The 13,939-nt window shown below is 47.2% G+C and overlaps 2 protein-coding genes across 7 annotated transcripts in view; one reads left to right on the top strand and one right to left on the bottom strand.

The window, feature by feature from the left end:
* Positions 1-102: 102 nt before the first annotated feature.
* Positions 103-2,590, bottom strand: LOC148401147 (GPI-N-acetylgalactosamine transferase PGAP4-like). Of its 4 annotated transcripts, none has more exons than XM_088372256.1 (4): positions 2,420-2,590; positions 2,088-2,162; positions 1,544-1,983; positions 103-1,376 (listed from the first exon to the last, which is right to left on the bottom strand). In XM_088372256.1, exons 3-4 carry the CDS (start codon positions 1,919-1,921, stop codon positions 600-602), a joined length of 1,155 nt encoding a protein of 384 aa, XP_088228382.1. In that variant the 5' UTR covers positions 1,922-1,983; positions 2,088-2,162; positions 2,420-2,590; the 3' UTR covers positions 103-599. The 4 variants fall into 4 exon arrangements, with proteins under 4 accessions (XP_088228382.1, XP_088228380.1, XP_088228379.1 ...); XM_088372254.1 differs by having other exon boundaries at positions 2,088-2,252; XM_088372253.1 differs by having other exon boundaries at positions 2,317-2,590.
* The window catches only part of adamts18 (ADAM metallopeptidase with thrombospondin type 1 motif, 18), a 36,395-nt gene continuing 24,921 nt past the window's right edge, over positions 2,466-13,939 (top strand). The window contains exons 1-5 of one of the 3 annotated variants that reach the window (XM_088372246.1): positions 2,466-2,816; positions 8,523-8,670; positions 10,317-10,467; positions 10,740-10,842; positions 12,284-12,603. In XM_088372246.1, coding sequence (XP_088228372.1) covers positions 10,366-10,467; positions 10,740-10,842; positions 12,284-12,603 — 525 coding nt within the window. In that variant the 5' untranslated portion in view covers positions 2,466-2,816; positions 8,523-8,670; positions 10,317-10,365. Of the gene's footprint in view, positions 2,817-2,855; positions 2,909-8,522; positions 8,671-10,316; positions 10,468-10,739; positions 10,843-12,283; positions 12,604-13,939 lie in introns of those variants that run through there. The other 2 variants (XM_088372245.1, XM_088372247.1) reach the window with 2 other exon arrangements.

Raw genomic sequence — 13,939 nt, forward strand, 5'->3', positions numbered from 1 at the left:
AAATTATCTGACACGTTTGTAGGTTTAATAAAATGCAAATAAATTAAAGAAATTGTTGCTTTTGTTCAAGATGTTCGTTGTTGAGCAAGGAAAACAAAGATGTGGAGTAATAGTTGGTTCTTTATTTGCAAGATCTTGGCTTGTTTTACAGCAGTCAGTACGCAATGCACTTCAGTAGATGAAACAACAACCTCACAAGTCAGAAGGCTTTATTGTGTCCACAAGCAGGAATAAGGAAGAGAAGAAAAGGGAGGCTAAAATAGGGAAAAACATGTCCTTATAAGGCAGACATATGCTCTGTTATCACCTGAATGTCTTGTTACTTTGTATCAATGTGTCATGACGTTAATGAGCTGTGCCTTATGTGTAATGGAAAAGTTACCAAGCTGTGTGGGCCGTGTCTGTGCTCTGATGGAGCAACTATGTTTTTATGAATTAATAAGAGTATTTACACATTGCTAGCACAGATAGAAAAAGATGTTTGCAGCACACCACCAAATGGAAAGCGCTGCGACTTAATCAGACTCTCAGGCCACGCTTGACTGACACCCAGGCCCGACACTGTGACTCCAGTGGAGGTGCCCGGTAACGCACCCCGCTCAAAGCAGTTTGGGGTGAGCCGAGTTGGGCCTGATGGAGGAAAAGGCCCCGATGCTGGTGACCAGGTTGGGTTCCACGCTGTGTGCGCGCTCTCCGGGCGTGTTGCGGAGGATCTGGTAGAGAACCGTGTCCTTGGCGTTGCCCTGGAAGCAGAAGGCTCGGTCCAGGTAGTCGGCCACCCTTAGCGAGGTGTTGCCCGGGTACAACATGGCGGCCGTGCAGCACTCTGTGGCGGGCGACACAGCGTACAGCTGCGGGGACAGTCGGCGCAGCTCCAGCAGGTAGTGGCGGCCCAGCAGCTCAGCGACCGCCATCACGTACACGGCCAGGAGCAGCAGGCGGCGGGCTGACATGCGCAGGGACCAGCGGCATGGGTTCCAGACGGTCAGGAGCTGCAACAGCAGGGTGGCGCCCAGCAGGCCCAGACCAAACCACTCCAGGATGCGGTAAGGTTCCGGGTTCCAGTAGCGCTGCAGCCGCTCGGGGTGGAAGAGCTTGATGTAGAGCGAGCGCGAGGCAAAGCGCCGCCTCAGGAGATCCTTCACTACGTGGAACAAGTCCGGATGAGCCAGGGCGTCATCCTCCAGGACCAACATGTTCCGGGGCAGCGCCAGCTGGAAGGCGCGGCGCAGGCAGAACACGTAGTCGCGTTTCTCGCGCTCAAAGGTCTCGTCGAGCCGGCGGCCGGCCGGCGGGCGGATCACGCGGAAGTGGCGCTCCAGCAGTACGGCGTCTTCATGGGCGTCCGGCCCGCTCTCCACGTCACACAGCACCACCTGCCGCGGGCGGGAAATTTGTTTGACATGGCTTTCATCCTCCGCATTTGTGCTGACAGACAAAAATCAAGTTCCAGAAATGGCTGACTACAACGGAAAGCACCACACGAGGGCAGGTGGGCGCCACGGGTCATCCGAACGGCGGGCGCATTCGTGCGGCAACGCACCTGGGCGCAGGGCTGCGCCCCGCAGTCACCCTGGAGACTACTCAGCTGCCGCGTCACCTGCAGGAGGTAGTGGTAAGGGAGAGCGTCAGGCCGCCGCGTCGTCACCACGGCAACCAGCAGCTCGGGATGCCTGGGAGGCTCGGTGGTGGCGGTTGAGGGCGCCTTTTGCCAGAACAGCAGAGCGTCCTGACCGCGCCGCAGACTCTGGTGCAAGGCGTCCCGGCTCATGTCGTCCAGGTAGGCCGAGCGCACAAAGTAGTACGAGTACAGCAACCGGTGGCAGATGGCTGGAAGCGCCACGCAGAACGTCAGCGTAAACACCACCAGTACCTGTGTGGCGGGGCCGCCGCAGCGGCGCACGCAACGGGGTGGCGGCATCCTCCAAAAAAACAAAAATCCCAACGTCAAACAGAAGAAAGAAGCGTCTCTGCGTCGGACATCTGGAAAACAATGCAACAAAATGGAGGACATCAGTACCGACCAACTGAGCGTCGTCACTGGGCAATCTGACGACGGGCGACGGGAATGGTCATCAACTACGTACAAAATAGATGAGGACTGGGGGTCTTCCCTGGGACCAGCCGATGGCAGGATTGCGTCTCTCACACTTGCTTGCTTTCTATCAGTGCCAGATCGGAGACAAGAATGCTTTGATACAAAAGTTGACTTTGTTCTTAATTTGTTTTGATATCACAGCCACACTGTAGAACTGGTGAGACAAAAACATATATAAACTTAGATTTACAAAACATACAAAAGTAAAACATACATACCACCAGTGAACAACTGGGTACTTGACTTAAACTGTTCAACTTATTGATTTGACAATGACGCGTCCTAGACCAGCAGTTAACTGTGGCTGTTGCATGACGTCACCTTTATTTCCGCTTCTTTCCCATAAAACAGGAAGTGCTCTTGAGTTTTTTTTTTTTTTTTTTGAAGTTGGATTTAAATCTCGCCAGCTTCCTGATTGTGTGTGTATATGAGGAGGTAGTAGGCGAGTGCTTGCCTTGCAAGCGAGTGCATACAAACAATGCCAAAACGAAAATGCAATTTTAAGGAGGAATTACATTTTTTTTTTCGTGAGCTTACGTCAGGGTCGTGATGTGTGTTTAACGTATAGGGCAGCCATGTTGCAATTAAAGGTGCCAACGACGTGCAGGCACATCAATTCAGCCAAGCACATAAAGCAGCGAGGAGCGAGTGCGCATCATCCAAAATCACGGATTTCTTTATGACCAAGTCCGAAAGTGTGACGTCACTGCAACAGAAGGTAAGCGCCATGAACGTGACAGTTTTTGTAGTACTATCTCCAGCCGCCAGATGGTAGTCGACTGCAACAAGTGATGAGGTCCATGCAATCTGGTAAGGGATTCTAAACCTGGTAGAGATGATGAGCCACCATTAAAAAAAAAAAAAAAAGTTAATCTTCAATAAGGTCAATTGCAATTTTTATCGAACATGATTTATTCAATGAACCTAACAATAAGAAATAGATTTCAATGGCAATATTGTATTTGTTTGGAGAACATAAAGACAATTTAGCTTTTAATTAAGCTCAAGTTTTTCTTTTCATAATGACTTGAAAACAATGTTGCCTTCAATGAACCAAATATCTGACTCTTCATAAACATCAAAGACCGTATAATTTATTGTCTTAATTTTTTATCACTTTTCAACAATGTATTTCTAAATTCTGCCCACTTGGAACGTCTGAATTACCGACGGCATTCCTCCATAAACAAAATGATACTTTCCTCGTCTGTCGAGGAGTGCTAAATGTTTTCTCCGAAATTTGTCCCGCATACCAGACGATGCGGTATCGCAGGGTGGACTCCATGATGAAAATTGCATGGTTTTGATGTTTTGGCGGGGCCCATTTGGCAGGAGGCAAAAATATGTTGTAAATAATCATCTTCAGCCGTGGTTTTGTATACAAAGTCATCGACAGCCATCTTGACAATATTCTCAGTATGGTCTTTTCAAAAACATCAAATCATCGTATTTAGTAGAAAGTCGACTGACTTATACAATATCAGTGTTTGTCACCATGCATCAAAGTATCAAGGTGATGTCACATCTTCTCAAACTGCTTCGCCAACTAGTGACTGGCACTCAGCTGAGCCACAGAATACTCGCTCATTCACTCCAATCAGGGCGGAAAATTGCGAGACAAGAGCCCCACCGCCCCGCACCGCATACACCCGGGAGTGCCAACCCCCCTCAGCGCCGCCCGCCCCAACTTCGCACTCCCTCGCACTCTGCTACCCGGATGACTGGCTTCCTGTGGGCCCGGCGGCGCTTGAAAGTGGTCGGTGGCATCAGACAGAACAAGTCGGGCCTCCATTGTTGGCTTTGAAGCAGGAGGGGAGGGGCGGGGGTCTTTGATGAGCTCATGTGCAATGCTCTGGCTGACATTATTTAGCGCCGCCAGTGTTTGGTCGCGCTGACATGCAGCCCCCTTTTGTGGCCATGAGAACGCGTGCAAAAAAAAAAAAAAAAAGCAGTGCCGCCGTCACACGCCATTAACGTCATGTTGACAAGTCAAAGGCCGCCATTGTTATTCATAACGTACAGATCACGAATGTCATAATGCTACCGTGACAAGTATCTACTAAAGGTAGCCAATCCAACATTTCAGGGCCTTTAAAGATTACATTTTGAAATAACATAACATACGTGTGTTTGTCCAGGGACAATGTAATTGTCTTTCACCGTTCGTTCCTAAAAAAAACGTGAAAAAAAACTGTTTGGCTGATTGTGATTTATGGCGCGGCCAAAGACACTTGGGCTTTGTTTTAAAACAATCAACCTACGCGGTGAAAACCGCATACCGTACATACCATACGTGTTATAAACACACAAAGGTTTTACATTGAAGGACCAAATTACACGTGAAGTACTTTCATGCCCACTGACGTACAGCACACCCGCATTCACGCCTCAATGAAGACTAAGGCCTGGGAAGATATCCATGCCCATCATCCAGAAAGTACATACTTTTTCAAAGTCAAAGTCTCCTTTATTGTCAATTCCTCCGCATGTCAAGACACACAAAGAGATCGAAATTACGTTTCTCACTATCCCGGGGTGACAAGACAGAGTTCACAACGCACATACAAGTAAACAACACAGGAAAAATAAAACAAGAAGATGAACAATAAGAGTGATAGCACGCTAGCCGCCCACGATGCACAGCAGAGTCCGGAAAGATGACAGTCAACCAGGCCACTGTGAACACGAGCACACAGCAGGCACGCACTGTCCGGTTCGTGGATCCTATCAGGCGAACGCAACCCATCTTGTCGTCCCGCGAACGAACGTACACCAGGAGAATGGAAGGCACGGCTGGGCGCGCTGGGTTGGCCGCAAGCCTGGCCCGACGTCTCCGCGCTGGCCCCTCTTCCGCTGCCTCGCAGACCCGCTGCCGACGCATCCCAACAATGCTCCAGGACGGAGCAGTCCGAGCTCACGACGCAGTCCAACCGGGGGAGGAAGAGCAGGCCAGTCCGGCATCGCTCCATGATGAAGCAGTCCGAGCGCCCTTAATCTCTCCGCACCAAAGTCCAGAACGCCATAAAACCCACTTCCGCCGATGTTGAGCAGAACATGCCCGCCGCACTAGTAGCACGACGTATCACACGAGACGAACACACACAAAACTGCCGGACAAACACTCAGTAAACACTCACAAAACACCGAACGGGACAGAGAGTGGCCACTGCGTGTGCACGCGCCGCCATCTCATACGATATTTTTTATCACTTTTGTCCAAATAATTCATTTTTTCCCCCTTGCCATTTACATTATTTGGAACCCTAGATTCCAAAATACAGTAGTCGGATCGTACTGTATTAGTGTATGTAAACAGGATTGATCTTATTCCGATATGTTAATCTTCTGCGAACCAGGAAGTAGCAAGAACATGGAGAAAATATTTTAATCTTTTCATGTTTAAAGATTCATGTTTATGTTTAAAAATGTTTATTCATGTTTAAAGTTTTCTCTTTTTCGTCATTAACATCATAATGACCCCCCCTCCGCTCCCGGTATGGCCCTTCCCTCGTAGGACAATCCTCCATGAACCAGGAAGTAGTCACATCCAAAAACTAAACACCATTAACTAGTAGGCTCAAAGACCCATATTGACACCCAAAAGGTCCCCAAAGAGTTTAAAACCTTCACTTGTTCTGTTTATTCCTCGCTCATGTTTGACTTTTCTTCAGTGCAAACATTGAGAAGCTTCCATTGTTAAGCTTTAAGCTAGTCAGCATGCTTCGGCAATATCCTGCTCGGTCGGGACAAAGAACGTGTGTGTACACCGACCTCCTTCCTACATTGCTTTTGCTCTCTTTCGCATGAAGAAAGAAAAAGCAAGCCAGCAATTTAAAGTTAAGTCCCTTGAGCGAACCTGCTATAGATTAATATCGATGTCGATCGTGGTGATACGTCGATCAATGGCGGAATGGTGACATCAAAGACCTCTGTAAGTACTGACTGGACTTCTCCTATTGTTCCTAACACAACATTTCAATTGTTCTGTTCTCAAGCCATCTCGAGATCTTGGCGTCATTGAACACAAAAATAAATATCTTTCTCATTCTTTTGGCTTCACGCTGCATTTTCCAAAACAAGTGATGCGTATTTATATTTAAATATATATATACACGCATCAAAGTATGGCCCTTCCCTTCCAGAGGAGCCACAAATGAAGAGGATGAGATTATCCTCCAAAAGATACGATCTAAAAACAGCCTCACCCCCGTCGCGGCCTGATGAACCTGCTGGCTGCCGCGTGTATTTTTACACGACATGTTTATCCTCCATCCTGTAATTTGGTCTCGTCTGTCCTTCTCCGTCTGAAGGAAGGAAAATCGAGCGAGCGTGTGGCTGCCGACCACCGCGGCGGGGATTCTGCGAACCGTGAGGCTGAAAAATAGAGGCTCTCGAGGATTGGACTTGGATACCCCGAGAGAAACCGTGTCAACCTGGACCACAGTGCTCCCCCGGGAATCCGTCCATCATTCAAATATCACGTTTGGGTCGAGCCAATCGTCTCAATTAGATGGCACCGTGGGACAAAGGAGGCAGGACAAGCATCAATTAAGCGCTGCCACCACGGGGACCTGCACTCTGTCACGTCCCCCCAAAGATCTGGGAGAAAAAAAATTGGGGAATCCCTCCCTCGGATGGAATCCAGCCAATAGATATGGGTCACGGTGTGGGTTGGCTGTGATGGATTTGGGTTGGTTCCGGGAAACCGATTTTAGGGTACTTTGGCAGGCGCTGAGTACTCAGTTGTCTTTGTGGCGTGGTGGAGAACACAAAACCGAGGAGCTCCTGGTTGAGTCCTCATTATCTCATGACCTCTGAAGTGAGCCGCCGAGGCCCGGACGGAACGGAGGTAGGCGGCCGACGGGGTCTTTGCAACGTGTCCCGCTCGGACAACTTTCGCGGCCCATCGAGCTCGCTGAATAGGCGACCGGTGGTGTCGGTGAGAAAAATTGAGCCTCTGATCTGATGGGATGAGTCAGAGCACGAGATGTCAAGCGAGCGGGGGATAAATGCGGCACGTCATTTTTGACACCAACAAATGAGGCGAATCAACTTTGGTCAATTCACGAAAAATCATGGGTGAAAAAGTATCACGAGTCCAAGGCGCTAAGAATCATCGGTCAACCCGCAAAGGGGCAAAGGTCAAACTCGTCATGGCTCAACGCACGGATTACCACGGGTCGAAAGACCCTTGGGACAATCAACAGGGGTTCAACCCATGAGAGCACCAAATGTCAAAAGCCGCGTGGGTCAACCCACAAGCACGTGGGTCAAGCCATAAAACAAAACCGAAGCAACCCAGATCGCTTTGTTTTGAGCTCCTGCATGTCGACGCAAAAGTGCCGACTCATGGGACACGGGGCCTCGTTTTTATCACTCGATACCTGACGCCCGTGGCCCCTTTAGAGTACAGCCGTCAAAGTGACGCAAAACAAACGCTGCCTCCCCCCCTTACCCAAAGGGATGATCGGGAGGGTTCAAGCTGCTCCGCTTACATGCCGACAAGTGAGCGTCATCGTAAATCTACTTCGGTGTTCTCCAGCAATATCGCAGATTTTTAAGATGTTTTCCTCTCATGGTATACCACGGGTACATTCGTCATGTATTTTATCCCTGCATTTTTTGTGTGCGTTCAAATACATTTCCAAGATGTTTAATGTGCTTTAAGAATGTGGAAGTGGTACTATTAAAAAAAAAAAAAAAAGTTTGATGTCTCGATATCGGAGATTTTCAAAAATGGCGGATGTGTCCGTAACATATCCGCTGTGCAACATGACTCAATCCTAACAAGGGCGGAGGTATCCTGTGTCATGCTTTCCCCTGTGGCCGGTAATTATTTGATTGACAGTGAATAGCATATATCATAATAATAATCATTAAAAAATGATAATAAGTAGTTTACTCCACTCACTTTCAAAATGTCAAATTCACCATGAGACACAGCACTATATTATATTATGTTTTGATTGGTTTTTAGATTTGTATTTTCTGATTGTTTTAATTGTACCATTTTAGGTATTCTGAACTAATTTTATTTAAATAAATTCTTTCAACCTGCCATTTTTTGTGCATTCAAAACCTTGCAAAAAATGGTTTTTGTAAATAAAAACACACGGGTAGCGTGCCACGGCTCTCATGACTTCTTTTTTTACTCTCTGAAGAAGAAACCACCTGTCGATCAAACTTGTTGCTTTTTGGCATCTCCAACATCTCATTTTGCTCACAATTGTTTTTTGTTTACACCAAACAAACCGCTGTGGTGAAATTCATCTTTTTCTCAACTTTGTTCTATTTCTTCCCCCCTTCAAATCTCTTCACTTCAAATATTTACAAAAACAACTTTGAGTACAAGTCTTATATGCCAAACTTTTTTGGAGTTGCATATTTGTTTTATTATATTTGTTTTTGATTTATTTTTAAATAGGCGCTGCTGCCTGGTGACACAGCAAACATACCAGTTCGCACCTCGAGCGTGACATCATCAGAAGGTGTCGACGGGTACAAGAACCTGTCACCTGATTGGTACCTGATGACAAGATCACTCCCGCTTTTGACTTCAATGACAAAAAAGGGTTTGTGTTTTCAAACAAGTGTTAAGGTTTCAAAGTAGGATTTGAACCCCGTTAGGGTTAGGAACAAGGGTTTCTGAAAATCCATCATTTGAAAACCTATCAATTCAGATAGACTTGTGTGAAATTGCAAGCGTGTTTGTTATAGTGCATTTCCGTTGCACATTTGATTGCGTTAGCATCTCGTGTTACCGTCGCCGTCACATCGCGCTCCCGGCAACACCTGCCACAGGAAGCGGGCAAACCACGAAGAATTTGGCCTGCCTGCCAGGACCTCTGAAGTGAGATGTGATATCATAACCTATGATGTCATCTGCTACAATATGATATGGAAAGATTTGTGGCAGTCTTACATGTCTTCCGCTCCAGAAAATAGTTCACCAGAAGGAAATAGAACTCTCTTTACAGATCATTGACATGACATACTTTTCAACACAATGCAGAAAGCTGCGATTTTGTTAGTTCTGGAAAAGTTTGTGAACGCTTAACATTCTTCATATTTAGGGCCCAAGCAGTCAATATTACAAGGTCCCTATTGTATTTATAAAAATGATGAATTTAATATTCTAACTATGCAAAATAAGCACATTTTTGATGGCCTAAACATCTTTCCTTCCTTCCTTCCTTCCTTCCTTCCTTCCTTCCTTCCTTCCTTCCTTCCTTCCTTCCTTCCTTCCTTCCTTCCTTCCAATGCAAACACACATTTTCCCTTCCTTACAGTCTTCCTATCGCCCAGCATTTCCTTCCTTCCTTCCTTCCTTCCTTCCTTCCTTCCTTCCTTCCTTCCTTCCTTCCTTCCTTCCTTCCTTCCTTCCTTCCAATGCAAACACACATTTTCCCTTCCTTACAGTCTTCCTATCGCCCAGCATTTCCTTCCTTCCTTCCTTCCTTCCTTCCTTCCTTCCTTCCTTCCTTCCTTCCTTCCTTCCTTCCAATGCAAACACACATTTTCCCTTCCTTACAGTCTTCCTATCGCCCAGCATTTCCTTCCTTCCTTCCTTCCTTCCTTCCTTCCTTCCTTCCTTCCTTCCTTCCTTCCTTCCTTCCTTCCTTCCTTCCTTCCTTCCTTCCTCATATCAATTCTTCTCCCCCCCGCCCCCTCCTTTTCTTAATGTGGTTAATTAAAGCGTGTTTGTAATTCGATAACGCATTCGGGGCAATGCTTGTCTCAGCATGCACCTACCTAGAAAAAAAAAAAGTTGAATTATTCCACACACTGACTCGCTCATGTCAGCATTGGCATGTCGTTGCCTTTTGGACTATATTTAGTCTTAATCGAGAGCACTTTGCACCTGAAGTGTTGAACCTTCGAGCACGGAGCATTCAAAAAGTGTCGCGTTAACTTCACGCGCATTCGTCAGCTCCAGCGCGTACGAATACGCGCGCGCACGGCCCCCGTGTGGGCGTTCCGAGTGCCGCGCTCATCTCTGGCCAGCTTTTCCACGCGTGCTCTCGTGATGCTGCGAGTTGATTGGTGCCAAATGCGCACGACTGACTCTCCCACACGGGCTCACTCACTCATTCAGTCAGAGTTGGCCGGACTACCTGCCTCACACGAGTGGACCCCACCTGAGGTGGTCCACGATGCGCGCGCACTGCGCGATGATGGCAATATTGGGCGCGCTTTTACGTCCCTTGCGCACATTTAGGAGCCACCGGGAGGTGTGAGTTCGCCCCGAACCCACCACGACCACCACCATGGACTGTCTGCTTCTTATCATTTGGACTCTACCCTTGCCGCTGGTCGGCTGCGCCCCAGTGCGGCTGCTCTCTACCCTGCTGACCTGGAGCCTCATCAAGGTAAGTGAGTGAGTCAAAATCCATACCATGTGATTGATGTCATTTATGTCAAAGGTCCTCAGACTTTTAGGTTCCAGCAACATCTGTCGGGAAATAATTCTGTCTCAGGACCATCCTCGTAAAAATAACGCCAATGAAACATAATGCTCCTCTGAAAGGTCCACGGACCACAGTTTGAGAACCTCTACTTTGTCATTTATGCATTACCTATTGCTATACCTGTTTGTTTATCTATTTATTTGCTTATATGTTCGTTTATTTATTTTGAACAGACATTGCACATATGCTGCACGCACGCCTCCCTGCACAGTGTGTCAACCAACTACTTTTCTTCTTCTTCCTCCACTTCCTCCAGCAGCCACGGTTTAAATCATGGTGAGTGCTCCACTTGCTGGTGTTGTCTGGTTGGTTTTGTCGGCTACAACTTCACGATGATACATGTAAATATGGAGGAAGTGTAACCCCAGTTGCGGCAAAAAATATTTCAATTTGAATCACTGCGTACTTTGACCGATTCTGTACTTCCATTATTTTTGGTTCCAAAATTCTTCCCAGTTGGAGTTGCGCTCGATTCTTCGAGGTTTGACTGTAAATACCAGACATAACCTCTGGGATGGCTCAAGTATGTTAATGCTTCCCAGTCCTCAAAGGGCAAATTAGCAGTGTGACAATGTCGGGGTCGAGCGGGTCGTGAGGTCCAAAAAAAAAATCTGAGATTCCCTCTAGGCCAAGTTGCTTTGTATTTCTACACTTTGATTTATTGGGGGCCGGGCAGAAAAAAGATGGCGTGCTTCTCAAAGTGTTGAAGTATGACAGGAAACGAAATGAAGCTCACTGTAACCCCATCGTTAACTTTTATTTGCTATGACAGGCACGGGAAATGAAATATTTGCTAGCTTCTTTTCTCCTCTTTTGAACTGCATCAAGTGATACGTAGCGTATGTCCGATGGGTCGGCCGAATGATTGGAGGAGACGCTAACTCACTACATCGCCATCCATCTAAACGAAAATAATCTAAGACAGTTTACATTTCTTTTTTTCCCACAAATACATCAGTCTGAAATATTTTCATCTGATCGCCCGAGGCTCAGTTTCACTATATTTGTTTACAGTAGTTAAACTTCCTGTCCTTTATCCAATGTGGTAACATTCTGGAATGAAAAAATCTGAATATGAGTTGATATATTGGTACATTCATAGTCTCACTCTAATGTAGTTACTGATAATGATTTTGGAAACCCCTTTATATTTATTTTACTGTAGGAAGTATTGGCGGCTGGTATCGTCAGTATTTACGAGTAACCAATAGCTTCAAATGAGGCCGGATTTAGCCAGATACCGAGTAATGATAATATCGAAGTGGTTGCGGTCGTAGTTTATGGTATACTTGTGTTTTAAACTTTAATATGGTGGCTCTCAGTCACTATTTGCTAATTTAAGGGGAATGGCAAACCACGCGGGTAGATTGATCACCGGCCGATCAGAGGACACAAAGAAGTGCCACCAAGTAGGGATAAATAGCACCAAGGTGCAAAACTCCCTCAAAGACAAGGACCACGTCAATTCTCAAAGGACTTTGTTGAACTTCTAAGGGGCACAAAGTCCTGTCACTTGGGTTGGATTGTTTTATGGATTCTGTTTTGGGTACATCTCTGTACCTCTGGAAAAGGTGCAGTTACTTTAGAGTCTCATTGGTCCTCTGGGACTTTCAGATTTAATAGAGTCCTGGGACTTTCAGATTGAACAATTTAGCTCTTGGTTTTTGGTCCAAAACAAAGACTTGGACCATGACTTCCTGTCCTCTGCCCCACTCAGACTACGCCTTTGCCACCCCGGTGGAGGTGGACGCTCAGGGCCAATACCTGAGCCACGATGTGAGCCGGCGGAGCCGGCGCAGCAGGAGGTCCGTGTCCCAGTCCTCTTCGGTGCATTACCGCCTCTCTGTCTTCGGCCGGGACCTGCATCTGGACCTGCGGCCGTCGTCGGTGGTCGGCCCGGGTTTCACGGTGCAGACGTTGGGCTCGGACGGCATCGCCACGGTAACCAGAGGTGACGGGTACCACGACTGCTTCTATCAAGGATCTATCCGGGACCTGTCGGCCTCCTCGGCGGCTATATCGACGTGCTCGGGGCTGGTGAGTCTTCTATTTTTATGTGTGTGTGTGTACCCGTACTTCTACACATCTCCCCTGCCAAAAAAAATCTTTGGATTAAGTACAAAATAAGGAGCGACTGCATTCAAGGGCGCTGGAGGCGGGGTGGGATTAAGGTGGGATTACAAACAATGCGGCAGAAGAAGAAAGACACATGAGAGGGAAGAAAAGAGGGTGACATCATGAATGGCGAGCGAGAGAGAGAGAGAGCGAGTTAGGGAAAGTGTCGAGCAGGGATAATGTGGAGCCATTGTCCGGCCTTGGAAGCTCCCAGGGAGGTCGTATCGTCCCTTTTGAAAGATGGACTGTTCATGTCAAAGGGCTTTGGGCAGAACAAAACGGGGAGAAAGGAAGAATAAGAGCCTCTCCTTCTTCATCTTGTTGTCTCTTGAAGAGGGGAAGTCAGCTGGGGATTCTGGATGAGAACCAACTCTGGAGCGCTTTGGGTCAAACAGATGGAAGTGTAGCAAATGAGGAGACGGTATTAAGAGCGGCGCGAGATGATGAGGGATTTTAGAGTCTGGTTAATTGTGGACACTCTGTAATTACATTCTGCGATCACTACTTGAGTGAAGTGAACAGGGCTCTCATGTTGAGGAGAGGTTTTCTCATGTTTGGGTTCCTGAACCGGTTGACCCCCCCATCAACGCCGCGGGGACCGCTTTGTGTAACGCTACATAAAAAGTTTCTGGTTTGCTATTTATTCATTTGGTTAACCACACTCAAAGTATGGTTTTGACAATTTGGTAAAGAACCACCGTAAAAGCAAACCCCAATAAATCAATAAAAATGTCACTTTCCCGTTTAACCAGTTTAAAATTGTAGGCGGTGCCAGTTGAGATGACATGACGGTGCGAATCCGACCTCTACATCCTTTGTTCCCCCGCGACGCCGTCGTTGACACGGTGACGCAAGTTGCGACTTCCGCCGAGATCACAGACTCCAACCTACAAATTACGTCCGCCCTTGCTACGCACCCGACTCCCTGCGGTGTGCGGGGGCTTTTCCCGCCGCCCCAACGGTGATGTTTGATGTTTTTGAACGGGGACACTAACTTCAACCAAGTGACTATCTCCTGGAAATTCTTTTTTGACATATTGTAGAATTACTGATGAAACCAGCTTCTGACAATTGGGTAAAGTAAAAGGGGGCGGGGATATAGTATCTGGAAAGTTTACCTGCAGAATTCTGAAAAAACTCTCCGGTATGTCAACTGTTATGGATGATTTTTTTTGTGTCGGGCAAGAACCTCCATCTTTCCTCACCGGGTTGGAGTGACACATCAGTGAGTGATCTCCGGCCAGCATCGGGCCCATTT

This window comes from Syngnathus floridae, chromosome 3 (genome assembly GCF_059516105.1).
Source record: "Syngnathus floridae isolate MCC-2025c chromosome 3, RoL_Sflo_1.0, whole genome shotgun sequence".
NCBI lineage: Eukaryota > Metazoa > Chordata > Actinopteri > Syngnathiformes > Syngnathidae > Syngnathus > Syngnathus floridae.